We start from the raw sequence: 18,735 nt of genomic DNA on the forward strand, positions 1-18,735 counted from the left end.
ACTGCTGTGGTTGGGCAGGGCAGCTGCCAAAGGATGGGGGAGGCTACAGTGGTTTCTCCCTCAATAGCTTTTCCCTAGGCTACAGCTCATCCCCAGCCAAGGTGTGGGGTTAGCTCAGTGTTGGGAGTGGGGACAAATAAGCCCTTTACAGGGGCCCTTTACAGCAGCCCTGGCTGCTGCCTCACCCCCCATCACCCACAAATTGGGGCTGGGGCTGCCCCTGCACCTCCCTGCCCTGCTCCCTCCTTTTTCCTGTGGAAATGCTGCTGGAAATGCTTAGTGAGCGTGCTGGGAGATAGCCTGGAAGGATCCAGAGCTGAGCTCCACGAGAAAGCCACAAGCTGGGGTGACAAAAACACCTTTCATGGAGAAACAAAAGCCCTTTTTGGCCTGACCTCTTGCCCACTGCGAGATGATCAGAGCCACAATGAGATGCTGTGACCACCAGCCTTGTCCACTCCATTTCCTGCCCATGCAAGAGCTGGGACCTGCCAGGGCTGTGGCAGGAGTCAATGCATCCTTCAGCAGGCTCTTGGCAAGGGTTCAGTGAATCACACATGAATAAACCAGGTGTCACCTCAGTGGTGGCTTGCTCCTGTTTTTATTTTTAAGAGAGAAGCCAGCCCCATGTGCTGCCACATGGCCAGATCCCTGCTTCCTCCCTGCACAGCTGCTCCAGTGCTGCCAGCCCTGCTCCTGGGGGGGCTGCAGGACCTCTGCCAGGATTGTCGTCTTGCCTGTCCCAGGAGCAATCCCAGCTCTCCCAGACCCTCTGTAGAGAGGGTTCAGTCATTCCCAGGAAGGCCTGGGCTTCCCATTTGGAGGTGGGACCTTGTTTGCCATCCTGCATGGCCACCTGACCCCTGCTCCTTCCCTCAGACCATCCTGAGGCTCAGCCGCCATGGAGGCTGGGCTGGAGGTCTCAGCACAAAGGGAAGATGCTGTGGGTGGGTGATGTTCCTTCAGTTCAGCCCTGGGGGACCTTCCTATTTTGGAGATCCCTTGATGGACCTTCCTATGGATGGGCTGATGTGTGGGGACTTCCCCAGTGCCCTCATCCCTGCAGTCCATCCCCTGTTCCCAAAGGCTGGCTCCCAGGAGATGGAGCCCACAGCAGCAGGGGACAGTTTTCCCCAGGATGGAGGTGGGACAGGGCCAGCAGCCCTGGTGCTGGTGTTTGGACAGCTCCATGCTGTCCCCATCTCCTCGCTGCAGGGCCTGTGCATCACCCTGGCTGTGCAGGCTCTCTGTCACCTGAGTATCCCAGGATGGGGATGCCCTTTCCCTCCCAGTCTCCTCTATAGCCCCTGGCCTTTCTCCCTCCTGGTTTCTCCATCCCTTCTTGTCCCTCCACTGTTTGCAGACCCTGCCACAGGGTTGGGTGAGGCTCTGATTCACCACAGGGCTCCCCGCCAGCTTTGCCAGAGGTCAGAGACAGAAAGAGGCACACAGCTCTGGAATAAACCACTTCATGATCCAGTCTAGACTTTACTGAGCTCTTGCAAAAACTTGGTATTAATGTAACATTGACGTATAAAGTAGGATGGGTCCGATTTCTCAGCTGGAGCTAGATGAACATGATGGAGCCACAGCAGTCGGTGGGACGATGCTCACAGACCTCAGCTGCCATGTGAAATCCTGCCCGCGGGGCTGCTGCCCGCGGGGGCAGCCTGGGGCCGGGGGAGGGCAGTCCGTGCCGCCGGGGCTGGGTACCACGCTGCAGCTGGGTGTTCCGCTGGCAGGAGACGCTGCTCACCCCCGCTGCCCACGGAGAGGATGCTCGGGGTGGCCGTGTGGGCCCGAGGGGAGGACGGTGCGGGGAGGGACGGGGTGAGCCCGGCCCGTTCGGTTCCTTCTCCCGAACTGGGAGCTGCTTTCCACGTGTCCGTGAGTTGGGGCTGCAGGGCTGCCGCGGGAGCTGCTGGCAAGCTGAACTGCAGGTGAGGGTGGCAGGGGAGCCGCCAGCGCTGGCCCTGGTGCCCCGGCGGTGCAGACAGGCTGGGGGGCCGCTGCAGCAGCTCAGCGAGCCGGGACCAGCCAGCAGCATCTCTCCTTGCATTGCTGGTGCTGAGGCAGTGTGGAGCTGGGGTAGAGGTCAGTGCAACCATCCAGAGCCATTTCCCGTGGAGAATTCCTGGCCAGGAGAGCTGCTGTGTGAGTGCTACATGCTGGCCGTGGCCAGGTCCTGGGGATGTTTCTGTGCAGGAGAGGTGGGAGCCGGGGTCTCGGCTGGCGGCACTCCAGGGCTCCGGAGTACCGCGAGTAGCTCAGGGGTGAGGGCTGCAGGGTGGGAGCTCTCCTGCTGCTACCAGACCACGGACGGGAACCAAGTCACAGCCACGGAACGATGGGGGGAAAGGGAAGAGGGTCCATCCCCTGCAAGGAGCAGAGCACACATCTTCCAGCCCCTGCGGCAGCCGGGAGGGTCTCTTGGCACAGCAGGAACATGTGCCCAACCTGCCACACCAGGAGCTCGCTGCTCCGGCTGCACAGGACCGTGGAGCCCTCCAGGTGGTGGAGCACATGTCTGAGGGGCTGTGTGTGCTCAGAAGGCTGCAGCCTGTGAGGTTAAGCACGGGTTTGTGGTCTGGCACCAGCTCTTCCCTGCTACCGTGGGAGAGCAGGCACCGTGTGCCTTCTGCAGTCCTTTCCCCTTGCATGGAGCCAGTCAGTGGCAATTCTGATCATTGTGGCACTGTTTGGAAGCAATTATCTCTGTACAGTGAAGTCCAAACCTTGTCCTGGTTCTGCCGTGCTTCCTGGGGCACGAGCATGGCAGCAGGCCTAGGAAGGGAGGGAGATATACAATGGAGTCACCGTGTATGGATGAAGGATGCTTTCCTCCCATCTCACCCAGAAGAACCCATCAGTGTCCCTTGAAAGGCAGTCCTGGCTGTGCCTTCCTACTGGGTTGGGCAAGGACTGATGGCCCTTGGGGAGAAGGTCACACCACAGTGCTGACTGAGGGGTCGGAGAGGTTGAGCTGGCCGGTGATGTCGGTGGGGTGATACTGCTGCAACACACAAATAGACAGACAAAGAGAAAGGAGTGTTAGGCAGTTCTGGCACTTGTCCCCGCTGCCACTTCTATCCCATGTGTCCCTACAGGATATCTCTTGGGGGTGAAGCAACGCCCTGAAAGCTGCTACTGGCTGAGGTTCCCTTCCCAGTGCCATCCACGCTTGTGCAGAGGTCGTTGCAGACGCTCTCCAAGCACCCTGGAGCTGGGCAGAGGGGACACCCAGGAGCGCAGTGCAGCTTCTGCAGAGCGTGGCTGCCACGTCACCCGCTGAGCCAGGCCCTCTCTGCTCTGGGAGGGCTACAAGACAAAGCCTGTGACTCATCAGCCCAGCCCACGCCTGAACCTGTGTTTGGAGGGTCTGGCTGGGTTTTGGCACCTCTCTGGTGCCAGATCAAGCTGTGCTTTGAGGCCAGGGCGTTTCACCTCCTTGCTTGAATGACCCTGCTGTGACTGTCCTTTCATGCAGGTGAGATGTGTGGTGTGGTTGGTTTGTGATAAAGTGTGGCGTTGATTGCTAATGTGAAAATATGGCCTGTGTTGGGGATGTGGTCTGGATTTGGGGTTCCGAGCTCCTTGCAGATGGAGGGGCTTGGCATGGGAGGGGCCATGGGAGAGCCCTCCCCTGCTGCAGCCCCATCAGGAAGTAGGGGGCAGAGCAGAAATACCCATCAATGGGCAAGAAAAAATGTCCTTCCTCCCCAGGCAGGAATTTACAGCGGGGCAGTTATTTCCTCCCTTCCTCCTTCCAAACTCCCTTCCTCTCCCAGCTCCACTCTCCAAACTCCAAACCCTGACCTGGAAGCTCTGTCCAGCCCTGCTGTAGGCTGGAGCATCCTGCGCTGCTCTCTGGGGTCTTAATCCAGTGCCAGGGCAGGAAAGGGTCTCTGTGGGTCTCATGTACTGCAGCACAGATCCTCTCCAGTGACATTTTCCCAGCCCTTGCACCACCCTGCCCAGGAGGGCTGATGTTCTGAGGGGCTCCAGGGGGGCTCCTCGGTGACGGATTTCACCTGCCCTGCTTTGGCCGATGGTGGCCGTGGCCTTCGCGGCGCTGCCGGCAGCTCTGGCACTGTGGCTACCCTGTGTGCTGCACACCCTGCCTCCTGCCACCCCTGAGCCTTGCATGGGCTCCGTGGGCTGCCCTGCCCAGCCCAGATTTGTGCTTCCTGGGACCCCTCGGTGGGAGCAGCTGGGGCAGGGCCAGGAGCCAGCGCGCTCCCGTCTCTCTGGTGCTGAGCGGGGACGCGCTGACACCCAGGGAGCCTCTCAGGAGATCACCTGCCACCTCTCAGGGGATCACTCTGCCACTTAGGGCACTGGCTAAGATTCCAATGGAGCCTCTGGGAATTCCTGGCCATGGCCTTGCCTTGCTAAGGGGCAACAGCTCAGCCATTGCCTGTCGGCACAGACAGCGGCCGGGGCCATCCCGATGTTACTCTGCTGCCCTGGGGGGAGCTTTTTGTGGCTATTCAGCAGCCCACCAAAAAACACCCCTCTCTCCCAAAATCGGGTGCAGCCACCCCCTCCTCATGAAAAATTTGGATTCCAGCTAAATGCAGTGTTTCCATGGCAGAGCTGCCGGGAGGTGTGTGCTTTGTGGGATGGGGCTTGACTCCGGCAGGGAGGAGAGGTGACTGGGAAAGGGGAGAGGCTGTGACTCACTGGTGGAGGAGAAGGAGGAACTGGAGATACAAAAATGAATGGGTAGAAGAAAGGTCCTTTGTTAAACATCCTGATGTAAGGGGGGGTGGAAGAAGCGGAGTGTGCCTGTGTGAGTGCGTGTGCCTCGGTGCACGTGTGCATGTGGCTGCTGTGGTGGTGTAGCAGGGCAGGCTGGGGCCTTCTGGCCTCTCTGCACAGCTCTGGGGGTGGGAAACCCTAAAACAACCAAGCGAAATGGGCAATCTGGCCAGAAAAATTAAAATACAAGAGCATGGCTTTTGATTTGAAAGCATATCTCCTCCAATCACAGAGTTATCACAGGGTAACATTCTCATTTACTTTTTTTTTGTGTGTAAAGTTCATGCATGCAATTTTTAATAATAAAAATTAAAATGAAAATAAAAAAGGAAAAGAAAAAAAACCAAGAAAACGGTCATATCAAAACTATGTTAAAGTAGGACTAATGCTAGAAGCACATATCAGTAATTTAAGGTAAATTATGTTACAGGGATGGTGCAATAATCCCCAAACCAAACATTATAAAGCCAAGAAATTAATCAATATTAACCGTAGAAGAGACTCAAACATGTTAAGGTATGGAAGTGAAGTGAAGGCACCAAAAACTTTAAATGACAACCAGGAAGAAAATATAGACAAGAACTTAATGTCTTTAAAAATGACTTCAACCTAACTGGGCTCATATGGTAGTCCCTGGCTGGTGGAAGATTTTCTGGAAGAATTTTAGTTTGTTGTTGTGGTTTTTTTCCATTAAAAATTAGGATTCCAGCTAAATGCGATCTTGCTGTAGAAAATATCAACTTCCCTTTAGGAAAAAAAAAAAAAAAAAGTTGTCTTAGTTGTCTTTGACCTACTTTTGGTTCTTTTGGGCCAAAAACTAGGCTCTTTCTCAGCCAAGAAGCATTTGGCTTTGGGACAGCTGATCCTTCACTGAAAAGGTGACCTTTTCCAGGAAGCCCCTCGGTTGTCGCCCAGCCCCGGCACCATGCCCACGGCGGGGCGGTGCCGCGGGCCGTGTGTCACTGCTGTGTCTCGGGGGCTGGGGCTGGCAGTGTGGCTCTGCGGGGGCTGGCGATGCGGGGGGCTAAGGGACCTGTGCACCTCGATCGTGTCTGTACGCAATGTGCCGGCTCGGAGGTGTCTGTGTGGTTTATGCGTCTCACATGGCGTCTGTGGGGTTGCAGTATCGTGGGTGGCTGCGATGGATGGACACGTCAGCTCTGCCAGTGCTACTCGAGTTGCAGGAGCTGCCTATGGGGAACACATGCATCTCCTCCTGGGGCGGTGGGGATGATGTGCCGCGGAGAGGCTGTGCAGCTCGGGTGATGGTGGGCGCTAGGACGTTCAGAGTGGGGTGGAAGCTTCCCAGGGCTGTCTTGGCTCCATGGTGCCAGCCTGTCTCTCTGGCACTCCTGAGGGACCATTCTGCAGGGCTGCAGAGCAGAATCCATTTTTAAAACTCCCGACAACGGAAAGGAAAGAAGCAAGGCCGCCAGGTCTGCGTCTTTCGCTCGCTAGCCAGGAGAGCCCGTGGGGCTGGGGTCAGCCTGGCCTTCCAGCCCCAAGGGCTCTCCAGCCTTGCCCATCTAAGACCTGGTGTGGGCCCGCAGCTCTGCTGAGCATCATGAAAGAGAGCACCTCGCTGCTTTCTCGTCTTTACAAGGACCCCAGGCAACGTGCCCCAGCATGCTACGGACTCATGGGGCCTTCCAGCAGGAGGGCATTGGGGTCTCTGAGCCAGGGCTGCTGCATGGAAGTGGAGGTCACCGAGCACAGGCTGTGACATGAGCTGGTGGCAGCACCCCATTCCCACTAGCTGCTCACCCTGCAGAGCAACCAGCAGGTCTGCCCAACATCACCACAAAGCTCGCTCCACCACGGACCTCCTGCCATAGCTGCTAGCCTCCAAGTTGGCCATGTTGGCTTGGATGTTCACCCCATTGGCCTGTTCTTGACCCAGCTAGCCCAGTTCTCTGGGGAATGTGTCCTGGGAGCCTGGCCATGGCACCCCGTGGCAGGCAGAACATTGTGACAGGCTTCAGAGCAGTGGGGAATAATTGACTGTGCAGCTGCCCCCAAAGTGGGGACCATCTTCTGGGATGGGTGGGGTCATATCCCTCCACTACTTGCAATGAACAATGTACCAAGAAGAGCATGACTGGGACCCAAACATGGGGAGCCCTGTGTTGTGCTGGACCCCAAGGAAGGGGAGAGAAGAGCTCCATTGCCCATCCATGGGACCTGTGGTGCAGGTGGGCACTGGGCCTGCTCAGCTCAGGGCATTGGGGGCAGAGAGGGCTGTGGGCTGGTTGGTGTAGGATGGATGCCACACTATGGAGCAGGATCAGGACCAGGACCAGGACCAGGACCAGGACCAGGACCAGGACCAGGACCAGGACCAGGATGATTCCCTGAAGAAGGAGCAATGTGGGGGTTACCAGGGGTGCCACACACCAGCTGCCCCATTTTTCCTGGGTTCTCCCCTCTCCTTTGCTCACCGGTGGCACTGGTTCCCCCGGGTGCCCAGGGCACCATCATGTTGCTGCTCTCCCAGGGCAGGACTCCTTGGTTTCCTACATGTGGAGTAGTTCAAACACAACAGAACATGGGGGTCTACTCAGCACATGCAGATCTTTCTGCCAATTTTTCTCCTCTCTATTTTCTCTGCATTCTACTTGTCCCTCCTCCTCCTCCTCCTCACTCTTGCACCACCCCCTGCACCACCCACCCATTTCTGTCTCCTCTGCCCCGGTCATGGCTCAGGCCACAAAGACACACCCTGTGACCTCCCTGGAGAGCTGCTCGGGGGTGCAGCAGTGGGGAGAGGGGACCCCAGACATGGGGGCATTACTGGGACAAGGTGCCACCCAGGGAGCACAGAAGCAGCACAGGAGATGACAGGGATACCCATCTTCCCTGGGGGTACAGATGATGAGTGGGAAGAGTGTGGGTGGTTCCCCCATGACTTCCAGGCTTCGAGGTGACAGCGAGAGGAGCACTTTGTGTGAGATGGTGGCAGTCGAGCCCAGCCGAGGGCTCAGCTGTCCCCAGGGCCGCATTCCAGGGGTGCTCCAGGAGCTTCTTGGTATGGAGCCTGCGCTGGTGTCAAGGGCAGCCTCCTCCATTTCTCATACACAGCCGTGGCCCCGAGACCCCCTGCGATACCACATGCTGTCCCCGAGGCGCCCAAGCCTGCGGCTGGGGACGGGCACCCCGCCACGGGGGCCACATCTCCCCGCGCTGCCACCGTCCCCCCGTCCCCGCTGCGCCTCGGGCAGCCTGGCGGGGACCTGCCCTGGGCAAACCCGGCACAAAGCCGCCGGTCGCCCCGGGGAGGGGATCTTGGCAAGCCCGGCGCGCCAGGAGGTCGGGCAGCAAAACGCAGCGGGCGCTGCCACACGAGACAACAGAGTAGCCACAGTGCAGAGTGTCATACAACAGACGGCGACATGCAGAGGGACACAGCTCAGTCCGACAGACCAACAGCCCAACCTGACGCTGAAGTGTCTGAAGCTCCAGCACGAGCAGACACATTTGCACATTTGGAAACAGCTGGCTTTAGAGGCAGCAATTTGGAAATTTTCTCTGGTTATGTGAGAGCAGCGGAAAACACAAGTTTGAACCAAGGCTGGGTCTTTAACAACCTCCTCTTTGGAGCCTTTTTGTCTCTTTTCTAGAGCTGCATTACTGCTGATGATAACCAGAGACAGCTGTCACTCCTGTGCGAGGACTATTCCGAATGCTAATTGTCACAAACAAAAATCACATGTAGAGAGTGTGACACGCATGGCTCTTGGTGAGGTGACACGGTGCCCAAATTAAATCGGGGTGATTGTTTTTAGGCATACAATGACAAACAGGTACAGGAACACTTAGGAACAGAAAAAAAAAAAAAAAAAAGAAAAAATGTCATCAGTTTCAAGAGGTCAGCACCGGTAAGGTGAGCGAAGCACAGAGAGGAACATCAGAAATCATCCAGGCAAAAAGAAAACAAAAAAACAAAACAAAAACTCGGTTGCATCTCCCAACTCATCACAGGACTCCAAGCCACCTCCTGCCTGCCCTCCAGGATCCCAGCATCCTTTCAGGTACACGGGATGACTGACTCACTGACTGACTGACTGACTGGTGACGAACATGAGCTATGCATGTACACTGGCAGCTTCGGGATGGGTGTGTGGCAGTCGATGGGATGGCAGAAGAGAGAAAGAGAGAGAAAGAGAGAGGGCAGAATTGTTCTTCTTCCTCTTACCGTATCCTTGGAGGACCTACGTCTCTTGAAGCTGGAGGCCAGGGTGGAGGTGATGGACCTAAAAGTGGCTTTCTTTTTAGGGTCAGGTTCTGCTCTACCACTTTTTCTATCCTAAAATGAATATGTATAAGTAATTAGATCTCTAGTGTGTTGTTGGAAACTCTAAATCTATTTGAATACTGCCCCGTGTCATGGCCTTCATTTAGGTGAGAAAGCTACTGGAGGTGTTCTGCCACTCCCAGTCCTCCAAGGGCCTCCGTGAGCCAGGGCTACGGCACAGCCACCACACTGCTACAGCTACGGGGGGCTGGCCTCGCATCTGGAGCGCTGGGAACCCCTCTGGGAGGCAGCCCTGCTCTCCTGGTGTCTGCAGCCAGGCCGGCACAGCTGACCTCGCTTCCTGGGGATGCTCTGCCTGGCGCCCTGCCCCTCGCTTCCACCGCTAGCCTGGCTGGACCGAGACGTGAGATGCTGCACCTACCACTAAAAAAAAAAGTGCTCAGGGCCTTTTCTGAGGCTGAATCCTAGTGCCACAAGAGAGAGAGAGGACTGCATTGAAAGAGAAGTCATTGTATGAATATTCTGTAAAAAAAATGTGTTCAAAAATTCAAATGATGCAGTTGTGCAAAGCCGAACGTGGTTGTTGGTGGTGGTTTGGTTTGTTTTCCAAAGTAAAACAGGCTAAAAACCAAAAAGGAAACTGGAAGAAAAAGAAAAGCAAAAAAAAAAAAATTACAAAGGAAAAGAAAGGGAGGAAGCAAAGCGTTAGTGCCATGATGTCGTCGGGTCGGGATGAACTCAAAGAGAAACAGAACTGAAAAATGTAGGCGTTGGAGTTAGCGAGTCGGACCTGGTTGGCGCAGGCTGGGAGCACCAGCCGCCATGGTGCGGGGGCCGCGGGCCGGGGGGCCCGGCCGCGCTCGGCGCCGGGCGCTGGCAACGAGTCCTCCCCAATTGCTTTGGTGCCAATGAGTGTGACCTTGCCGACGGGGGACGGAGTGACCAGGTCTGGCTCTGCTACCGCACGGGGGTAACCAAAATGTATCCCGCTGGTGCGTAGAGCATGCTCGGGGATACATTTGCTCCTCCTTCTCAGTTCTCTCTTTTGCGGACATGCACAAACGGAAAGGAAAGCAAGATGAATGGAATGAAATGTCTTTTTCTTCCATGGCATCTCAGGAAATAGCCATGGCAAAACTGTGATCCCAAAAACCATTATTTTTGTTTGTTTGTTTTAACAAATAAATCTTTCCACTTGCCTACCTTCTAGCAATGTACCAGATACTAGTGCTCTGACGTTTCCTCCTGTGGAAAAGTCTTACAATGTCAAACGGCTCTTTACCATGAGGCTGTTTACCCCCACAGGGCAGCATGCTTTGCTCACAGTCCCACAGACTCTGCCCAAGGACCCAGTGCAGTATTTTCTAGAAGGTTGGCAAGTGAAAAATGGCAGTGCGACTAGTGTGCTCTGTCCCAGCAGCCTTAACCCCCTCGGTGCTGCTGCTTTTTGGAAGCAAAGGAAAAAAAAGGAAAAAAAGGAGAAAAAAAATTGAGAAATGGCTTTTCCGAGACTCTTTCCGGTGAACTGAACCCAGCGAGCTCTCAGGATGCAGCAGCCCGGCCTCGTGCTCCCCTCGCTGCTCTCGGGCAGCCCCCCCGCAGCCCCAGCCAGCGCTGCTCCCCGGGGCCCCGCCGGGCTCCTCGGGGCTCCCCGAGCCTCCTCCTCTCTCTTTGCCTGGCTGGCTCTGCTGTGAGCAGCAGTGTCCTTTGGCCACCTAAAGGAGCTCTCGCTCAGTGAACGCCGCTGCGCTTCCCCAAGGGAAAAAACAGCCCGGGCAACTCAGACAGAGCCTCCAGCTGCCCTACACTGGGGTCAGGGACACTGTGGGGCTCAGCCCCAAAAGCAGCAGGGGAAGGGAATTGTGAGGCTGGTGGCCCACAGATGTGCCCACGGCTCAGTGTCACTGCCAGGCACCTCTGACCCTCCTGGGCTTCCCTGCCTGAGTGGCACAGAGATGTTCCAGCAGCAGGAGAAGCCTGGGAGAGCAACAGGCCCATTAAAGGAGACCAAGGGAGGCTCGGCACTGACAGGGACCGGCACTGCTGGCTCCTGTGTGGGGAGATGTCCTTGTCTCCAAAGGACAAGAGCACGCACCACCTCTTTTTGGAGTTGGTCCTGGATATGGCAAGGGCTACCACGCTGCTGCAGAGCAGGCAGGGAAGGGGAGGTGATGGAAACTATCCCTGGAGCATTCCTCCACCTGAGCACCGGGCAGGGATGGTCAGTGGCAGCAGGCTGACCTTCCGATCTGCTGCTGAGCGCGGCTGGAGCCGGGCTGCAGGGCAGAACCTGCAAGGAGCCGTGCTGGCACTGCCTGCTCAGCCAGGGCAAGGTGTGCCTCTGGCACGTGGCCCCCAGCAGAGCAAAGTCCCCATCCCGAGCTCCACTGGGGGTGTTTGGGCCAGGCCTCTGCCCTGTTGGAGCTTTGCTGGGAGAGACGGCATCGGGCAGGGGCAGCTCCCGGGGAAAAGGCAGGGACACTACCCTACAGCTTAACAGGCACCGATTAACCCAGCTGGAGCTACGGGGGTGGGGTGGGGGACAGAGGGCCCCATGCTAATCCACAGCTCTGCATTCACTGATTTGGTGAAGGAATGGAAAACGCACCTGGTGGAGATTTGCTCTAAAAACGGTTTGTCCTACCTGCAGGTTTTTCCTCCACACATTAACGGCCGCAAACGCCAGCTGCATCTGCTTCCTCCGCGCGTCCTTATGCCTTTTGTAAGCTATCTCTATGAATATTAAAAATATCCCGGCAACAATACCTCCAGCCACCAGCATAAACACACCTGAAATAAGCAGGAAAGTTACAGGGGGCAGTGGAATTGCAACACCACCCCTCATTTCTTCTGCATTGCGCTCAGCAATGGGAGCATCTGCCACCCCGGGGTCCCCCCGCCATCCCCCCAGTCCTGGAGGGTGGGGAGGGGAACACAGCCTGGGCACTGAGGGGTGTCAGTGCCAGCTCTGGGGGGGCACAGGGCACTGAGCAGCAGCACTGCTGGGGACAGGCACAGCAAGCCCCAGGGCACTCCCCAACCCCAGAACCGTGGGGCCATTTGCACCAGAACCCAGCCCTGGTGCTCATCAGGAAGCACAGCCATGCACAGAGCTCTGTGCTGTCCTTGGATGCCTGCAACCCTTGGGGCTGACATTTCTGGAGTGGTGTCTGAGGAGATGGAGCAAAATACCCCTTTTCTCCATTGCCTGTAACTGGCCAGCACTGCTGGTGCAGATGGGGTCCCATCCCACACCCCTCATCCCTCATCACTGCATTGTCTGGCTGTAGGACCAGCAGCACCACCTCAGTGCAAAGGGAGAGCCTGTCTCAGGGTTCTCACAGTCTTTGCAAGATGAAAACCCCTCTCTATCAATTATCCTTGCTCTGGCCCTGCCCAGGGCTCCTCAGGACTGGGGTCTGCCCTTGGCCTCCAGCCCCCTCCTGCAGCAGGGCTCTCACTTGCCTCCCCTGAGGTTCTGTTCTCCTCTCTGCAGTGGTGCCAGCTCTAGTGGCACTGTGACAGCCACAGTTTGGCCAAGGCAAGTGGGGGAGCCATGCTCACACCACAGCCCCACTGGCAAGAAGGACACCCAGGGAAGGTGGGGGAAGCTTTGTGGAACTGCTCTGAGCAGGGTGGGAATGGAGCCCACCTCAGCAGCCTCCCAGCACTAGGAAAGCACAAATCCAGAAGAAGCAGAGATTTGGCCTGAGAGGAGAGCCCCTGGGAGGATGTCTTGAGCAAAAGCAGGCTACCCAGTGAAAGGGGAAAAAGAGGTTTGCAGAACAAACCTGCCATATTTTCAAAGGTGAGTGTTGCTGGGGCATTGCTACGGGAATCACACTCTTGATACCTCACCCAAGTCTTGTCCAAATCCTCCATGAAGCCGTTCTCGTGAGACCTGCAAGCACAAGGAGACAGGACAGGGCAGTCACTGGGGACCAGCCACAGGCAGCTGGGGCACACACTCTGTGCCTTCGTGCCCTCCATCCTAGGGCTCTGGGCTTGCCTGCATCTCCTAGCACAGGAAGCAGGGATGTGCTGGCTGTGTGTGTGCACCTTTGCACAGGTGTGTGTGGGCTGTGTGCAGGGGCTGCCAGCACTGCGTGGGCACACACATCAGAGTGCTGTGAGCAGGCACCCCCAGCTCCCCACTGCCCCTGCAGCAGCTCTGGGCCAGTGCCTGCTGCCAAAAGAGCCACGTGTAAGCCATGGGGAAGGTGTGCTCCCAAGCAAAGATGGAGCTGTCAGTGCTCCAAGAGCTCTTGGAGAAGGCTGCAGGGAGTGGACATGAACCACATCTACCATTTCCCTCCTGCATGGTTCCTCTGCCTGCCAGGGACACTTGGAGCCCAGGCAATGATGGACCCCAGTCCTTTCTGGTGACCCCCAGCACCCTCTAGGCTAGAGCACTGCTGCCTGCAGTGCACAGTGAGGGCTGGGACACCCCAGCAGCTTGGTGACACAGCTCAGTGTCACAGCCTGGGAGGACACAAGCCATGTCCTTGCAGTACCTGCCTGAACAGCTCGTGGGGATGGAGTGGGCACAGAGCACAGATCCCACCACAGGCTCCCTGCACTTTCATCCCTCTTGTTCCTGGTACACCCCCACCACCTTCCTGGGCCATCTGTAGCCCTGGGCTTCCCCACCCTCTCCCAGGAGGATACTGAGGACTCCTGTGGCCTCTTCAGGCTTCTCACGTGCTGGTCTCAAGTCCCATCTGTCCTGCTGCCACCCTCACCATGTTAAGATCATCCCACAGATAGGGACCATGGCTCCCTGGGTCTTGTCCATCTTCCACATCCTGACCATTCTCCTTCACACCTTTCAGCTCTGCATCTTGGGCAGGACCCTCATGGCTCCTGACCCTGTCTCTCCTAAAATGAATCTCCCAGGACTCCCCTCCCTTCACTTGCTCTTTCCCTGCTGCCTGTTTCTCCACCGTGACATTTCTCTGTCTGCAATGAGTGTGGCATTGCCAAAGCCATACAAGGAAATCCCTTTTCACCCATAATATTAGGCTGACTGTGACACCCCACACTGCAGGTTGGTGCTGCTGTAAAAGCCTTGGACTCAGACATATCCCTGTGTAACAGGAGTAGCCAGAGTTGAAAGAAAAGAGCCCTGCATGACCAGGCCAGGGCAGTGCAGTGCTGTGGGACAGGCTGAGCCCTGAGGGAGGAGCAGGCAGCTCCCACACCCTGCTCACACAGACCTGTGCTGGACAGGCTGCTCACACAGCCCTGCTGCTCTCTGCCCACATTGCCTACAGCCCTGGCTGGCCCTGACTCTGCTCCCTGCCCTGCTCTGCCTCCCTCCAGCTCCCTGCTGTTCCCCAGCCCTGCGAGCCAGAGCTGGGGCTGTGGGTGCCCAGCCCAGCCACTCAGTGTCCTCTGCCAGGATGGAAGGGCAGCCCCCAGCGGCCCTGTCCCTGCAGAGGTCTGGAGGGAGGCTGGCAGTGCCTGGCACGAGCAGCATTGGAGGCAAGAGCTGTGTACAGACTTGAGGATGGCCAGGGAGACGTTCTGCTTCCAGGGGCTGTCCTTGCGCATGCCGATCCCGAAGCCGGAGCGGAAGAAGAGCTCCCCCGTGGTCACCAGGTCACACTTCTGGGAGGCCTCGAACTCCAGCACTGCCGAGTCCCAGATGAAGGCGTGGAGCTTGCTGGACACACAGGAGGATGGATGGGTCAGGCTGGGCAGCCCAGCTGGTCTGCAGCCTCTGTGGGAGCAGCCTGGGTGCTCCCAGCCCGAACTTAAACACTGAAGCCACCCAGCCTTGCACTGAAGGAAGAAAAGAGGCCAGAAAGGGAGGCCATGGCCAGGGCTCCCACTGTGCCACCCCCACGCAGAGCTTGTGCTCCCCACCAAGTCCTGGGACGCACCAGGACTGGGCAGATCCCACCCAGCCCCAGCTGGGAGGTCCCATCAAGCCACGCTTTGGCCTCAGCTCCCTCCACCTTTGCCCTGCTTGCTCCACCCAGCTGAGCTCCCGGAGGCCCTTCCAGCGTGGCCAGGCAGGGTCTGGCCCCACTCACTTGTCCCTCACTGCCTGGATGGCCTCGGCAGCGCTCTCGTAGTTGTGCTTCTCCATGTGCCGGTACATGGTGCTCAGCTCCACCTGCCGTCGGAAGTAGATGTCCACAGAGCTCTGCTTCACCGTGGCGTAGATGAACTTATCCGAGGGGTTGCGCAGCTGAAAGGACACGACGGAGCTCCAATGTTTCCTGTCCTTCACCAGCAAAACTTTCTCACCCCAAAGCTGTTTCCTAATCTCCCATCTCCTTCAGGGACCTGTTTTCTAGAGAAGACCTTGATTTCCTCAGAGGATGCCACAGGCATTGAATGCTCTGGGAGCATGATGCTGGGGCAGGGGATGCTCTGGGAGCAGGGGATGCTCTGGGATCATGGTGCTGGGGCAGGGGATGCTCTGGGACAGGGACATGGTGGCACTGAGGGTGCAGGAGCCCCGTGGATGCCGTGGGTCCGGCAGTGCCGTGGGCAGGGCACACTGCAGGGTGTGGGATGCTGTGGGTCCGTGCTGCTGCAGGGCACATTCCTGCGTGCCTGGGCTGATGAGCTGTGGCTGTGTCCTTGCCAGAGCAGGAAATGGATTTGAGGCATGTGGAGAGTATTGACTGCACCGCAGGGACAATTTCATTAGTTATAACTCATCCATAATGAATTGTTTCCTCGTTGGGCACAGGAGGCTCTCCAGGAACTGGCAGGCAGTTTGACTGCAGACAGGCTATTTCTGGGCAGGTTGTTTTCCTGCTGATCCCTGCCCATGTCTGTCCATTCCCACCCAGGGCAAGGGCTCAGACTCATCAGGACCAGCCCAGGCAGAGCTCCCTGGGTCTGGCCCCCCAGCACAGATCACAGCCATGGTGAATCAGGGCTCTGGGAGCCACAAGCCATATTATGTGCCCCAGGGAAGGGAAAGCAAGCGAGGGGTCATTACCCGGGGGTCGTTAATGCCTGTGATCCTCTCCTCAGGTCGGTCCAACACCAGGAAGGCTGCCAGGTTGGCAGTGTATGAAGCCACAATGATCATAGCAAAGCCAGCCCACACCATGCCAAGGATACGGGCAGAGAAACTCCGGGGAGCACCTGCAGGGAGAGAGGAGAGATCAGAGCAGCACCACGAGGGCTTGGCTTGGTTGCCAAAGCTGTGTCAATCCACATGAGCCCAATGGCAGCTGCAGATGTGCACCATCTATCTGCTCTGCCAGCAGCTGTGCAAGGAGCCTCTGCATTGCCTGAACCAAAAAAAGCCTCCAGCTCCTTCCAGGGCACGCTGTGTGCCACCCTGAGAGGGTGGGTAACCCTGGGCAGGGCATCCAGCCCAAGTTTCCCTGCCCTGTTTCCCATCCGGGGCTGGGGCTGTCAGGAAGCCCTGACAACTGCCACAAATGTGCAACACTCAGCACCACCAAATCTCCTGCCAGCCTGCTCCAGGGAGGGCCCAGGGAATGAGGTTCCACAGGGACCATGTGAGAGGGGGAGGCTGTGGAAGAGGGCAGGGGCTGCCCCCCAGCCTGCCCAGCTCAGAGCCTGGGCTGCAGGGCAGAGCAGTCCTGCTGTGAGCTCTGACTCACCTTCTCCAATGCCAGAGTTCAGCAGGACTCCCCAGGAGAACCACATGGCTGAGGAGAGAGTCAGGGCATCTTCCTCCTCCTCCTCACTGTTTACTTTGAACCGGCCAAAGGGGCTGGAAAACAAGATGAAGAACCCTTGTCATCCCCTCACCCTGATTCCCAGGGCTCCCCACTGTGCCCTATGTGTCCTGGTGCAGCCTTTGTCACTCATTCCTACAGACTGTGCCCTCTCCCAGGCAGCTCTTCCCTGTTGTGTCCCAGTGCCTGGCACATCCCCGTGCTGACCTGCAACCCTGTCTGGCTCACATTGCTGCTGGTCCCATCCCACTCTCTCCAGACCAGAAAGATCATCTGGCCCTAGCCTGCTCCAGCCTCTCCCACTGCAGCACAGAGGGCTCCCTGCAGATCAGCCATCAAAGCCTCTGGGCACAGGGCTGACAGGTGCCCTCAGAGGAGCTGCCACAGGGCCAAGGAAGGGCCAATATCCACATCCCTTAGCTTAGGCAGCCAGAGGGGCCAGGAGCCTCAGCCCAGGGCTGGTGGGGCACAGCAGGTGGGTTAAGTCCCTGTGAGGGCCCCCAAGGGCTGCAAGACGTGCCCAAACAAGGGACCCAGGGGACAGTTCCCAGGAACAGCTCCCTGTCCCCTCCAGATCCCCTCCAGTGGCTCAAAGTGCACTCACCTGAATCGGTCTAAGAGGTACAACATCACTGCCACCACGTGCACAGACAGCCCCACCAGCAGCCAGAGCGTGCTCTGGAAGGGCTGCATGAACGAGTCCAGGGTGCTGCGGGGGATTTCCTGCACACAGGAGAGAGGGAACAGCGCTGGCACCCCCCAGCTGCACCCACAGGGGCCCTGCCCCAAGCTCCTGCTGCTCAGGAAGGGTCAGGTTGGTGCAGACAAGAGCCTGCATTAAAACCAGCAGCCTGGAGCCTGGAATGGCAGGGGCTGCTCTGGGCACTGCAGTCTGGGGAACGGGCTCCTCCTGTGTTCTACAAAAGCTCCCACCCAGCCCATACCTTCTTCACGAGGATGGTGAGGCCCTGGTACTTGAAGGGCTTGGAGAACTCAATGTACTGAGCCCGCTCGTTGTTGATGGTGAGGGGAGCCACAATCATGTCAGCCTGGCCGCTCAGCAGCTCCCCCATCATCCCGTTCCACTCCTTCTTGTTGCTGTTGTTCACCTGCCAGGAAGCCAAGGCTGGGTCAGACCCCTGCCCTGACACACATCCCCCACCAGCCAGGACCCTGCACTTTTTAGGAATCCTGCATTGCCCTTCCACCCCACCCTGCTCAGGAGAAGGGCATGGGGGTGTTTCAACACACGACACAGGCAAAGAAAGATCACAGGCTGCCCAAACTCACCCTCTCTTGGGTACCAAATTTACCATCAGCCACCAGGTGAACCTCGTAGGTGAAGTTCATCACACCTGCCAGGCGGATGAGCAGGTCAATGCAGAAGCCGTAGCAGCACAGGGCCACGGTGGGACGGCCTGGGGAGGGACAGGGGGGCCATGAGTGGGGACAGCCCCAGCCAGGGACCCCCACAGCATCCCCCTGTCCCCGGGGAGAGCAGCCACCCCACGGCTCTGGCTCCATGTGGGATGGAACCACGTTATCCTTCAGGGCCATCTGCCTCTCACGCTGCCTCCAGCACTGGGGCTGTGGGCAGGCTGGGGACAAAGGGGTCCCTTTCCTTTGCCATGTCCCAGTGAGGTGGGCTGAGAGGGGGTGCTGCCCACCCACTGCAGGGCAAGGAGAGGGCTCAGTGCACGTGCTGGAGGAGTCCTGACATGAGCCCAGAAGGCTGAACGCAGCCCAGGACACAAGTCTGGGGGGATGTTGTGCACAGGAAGGTGTGATGAGCCAAGGGGATGCCCTTCAGGTAGATTTGGGCAAGCCTGGCATTGCTGAGCAGCTCCCACCCCACACCAGGTGCTCACTCCTGATCCTGACACAGTTTCTGTGACAGTTTGAAACTGCCGCTGTGTCAGTGCAGCACATGCTAAGGTGCCTTGGGGTCCTTGCTGCTGCTGGAGATCAAGACAGAGAGAATTGGAACATGTCAGGAGACAGAAATTCGGGATACAATCCCTCAAAGCTGCCCTGGAGCCCATCCAG

At 57.7% G+C, this 18,735-nt stretch overlaps 1 protein-coding gene across 26 annotated transcripts in view; it reads right to left on the reverse strand.

Annotated features, from left to right (window-relative positions):
• Window positions 1-1,455: 1,455 nt before the first annotated feature.
• Window positions 1,456-18,735, reverse strand: part of GRIN1 (glutamate ionotropic receptor NMDA type subunit 1) — a 40,533-nt gene continuing 23,253 nt past the window's right edge. For 2 of the 26 annotated variants that reach the window (XM_077189048.1, XM_054646262.2), the window contains 12 exons: window positions 17,980-18,107; window positions 17,634-17,798; window positions 17,294-17,412; window positions 16,612-16,724; window positions 15,975-16,123; window positions 15,052-15,209; window positions 14,517-14,678; window positions 12,805-12,914; window positions 11,658-11,803; window positions 9,804-10,055; window positions 8,954-9,064; window positions 4,940-6,134 (listed from right to left, as the gene is read on the reverse strand). In XM_077189048.1, coding sequence (XP_077045163.1) covers window positions 5,931-6,134; window positions 8,954-9,064; window positions 9,804-10,055; window positions 11,658-11,803; window positions 12,805-12,914; window positions 14,517-14,678; window positions 15,052-15,209; window positions 15,975-16,123; window positions 16,612-16,724; window positions 17,294-17,412; window positions 17,634-17,798; window positions 17,980-18,107 — 1,817 coding nt within the window. In that variant the 3' untranslated portion in view covers window positions 4,940-5,930. The other 24 variants (XM_054646273.2, XM_054646268.2, XM_077189057.1 and 21 more) reach the window with 21 other exon arrangements.

The sequence above is a fragment of the Agelaius phoeniceus genome, chromosome 21 (genome assembly GCF_051311805.1).
Source record: "Agelaius phoeniceus isolate bAgePho1 chromosome 21, bAgePho1.hap1, whole genome shotgun sequence".
Classification (NCBI taxonomy): domain Eukaryota; kingdom Metazoa; phylum Chordata; class Aves; order Passeriformes; family Icteridae; genus Agelaius; species Agelaius phoeniceus.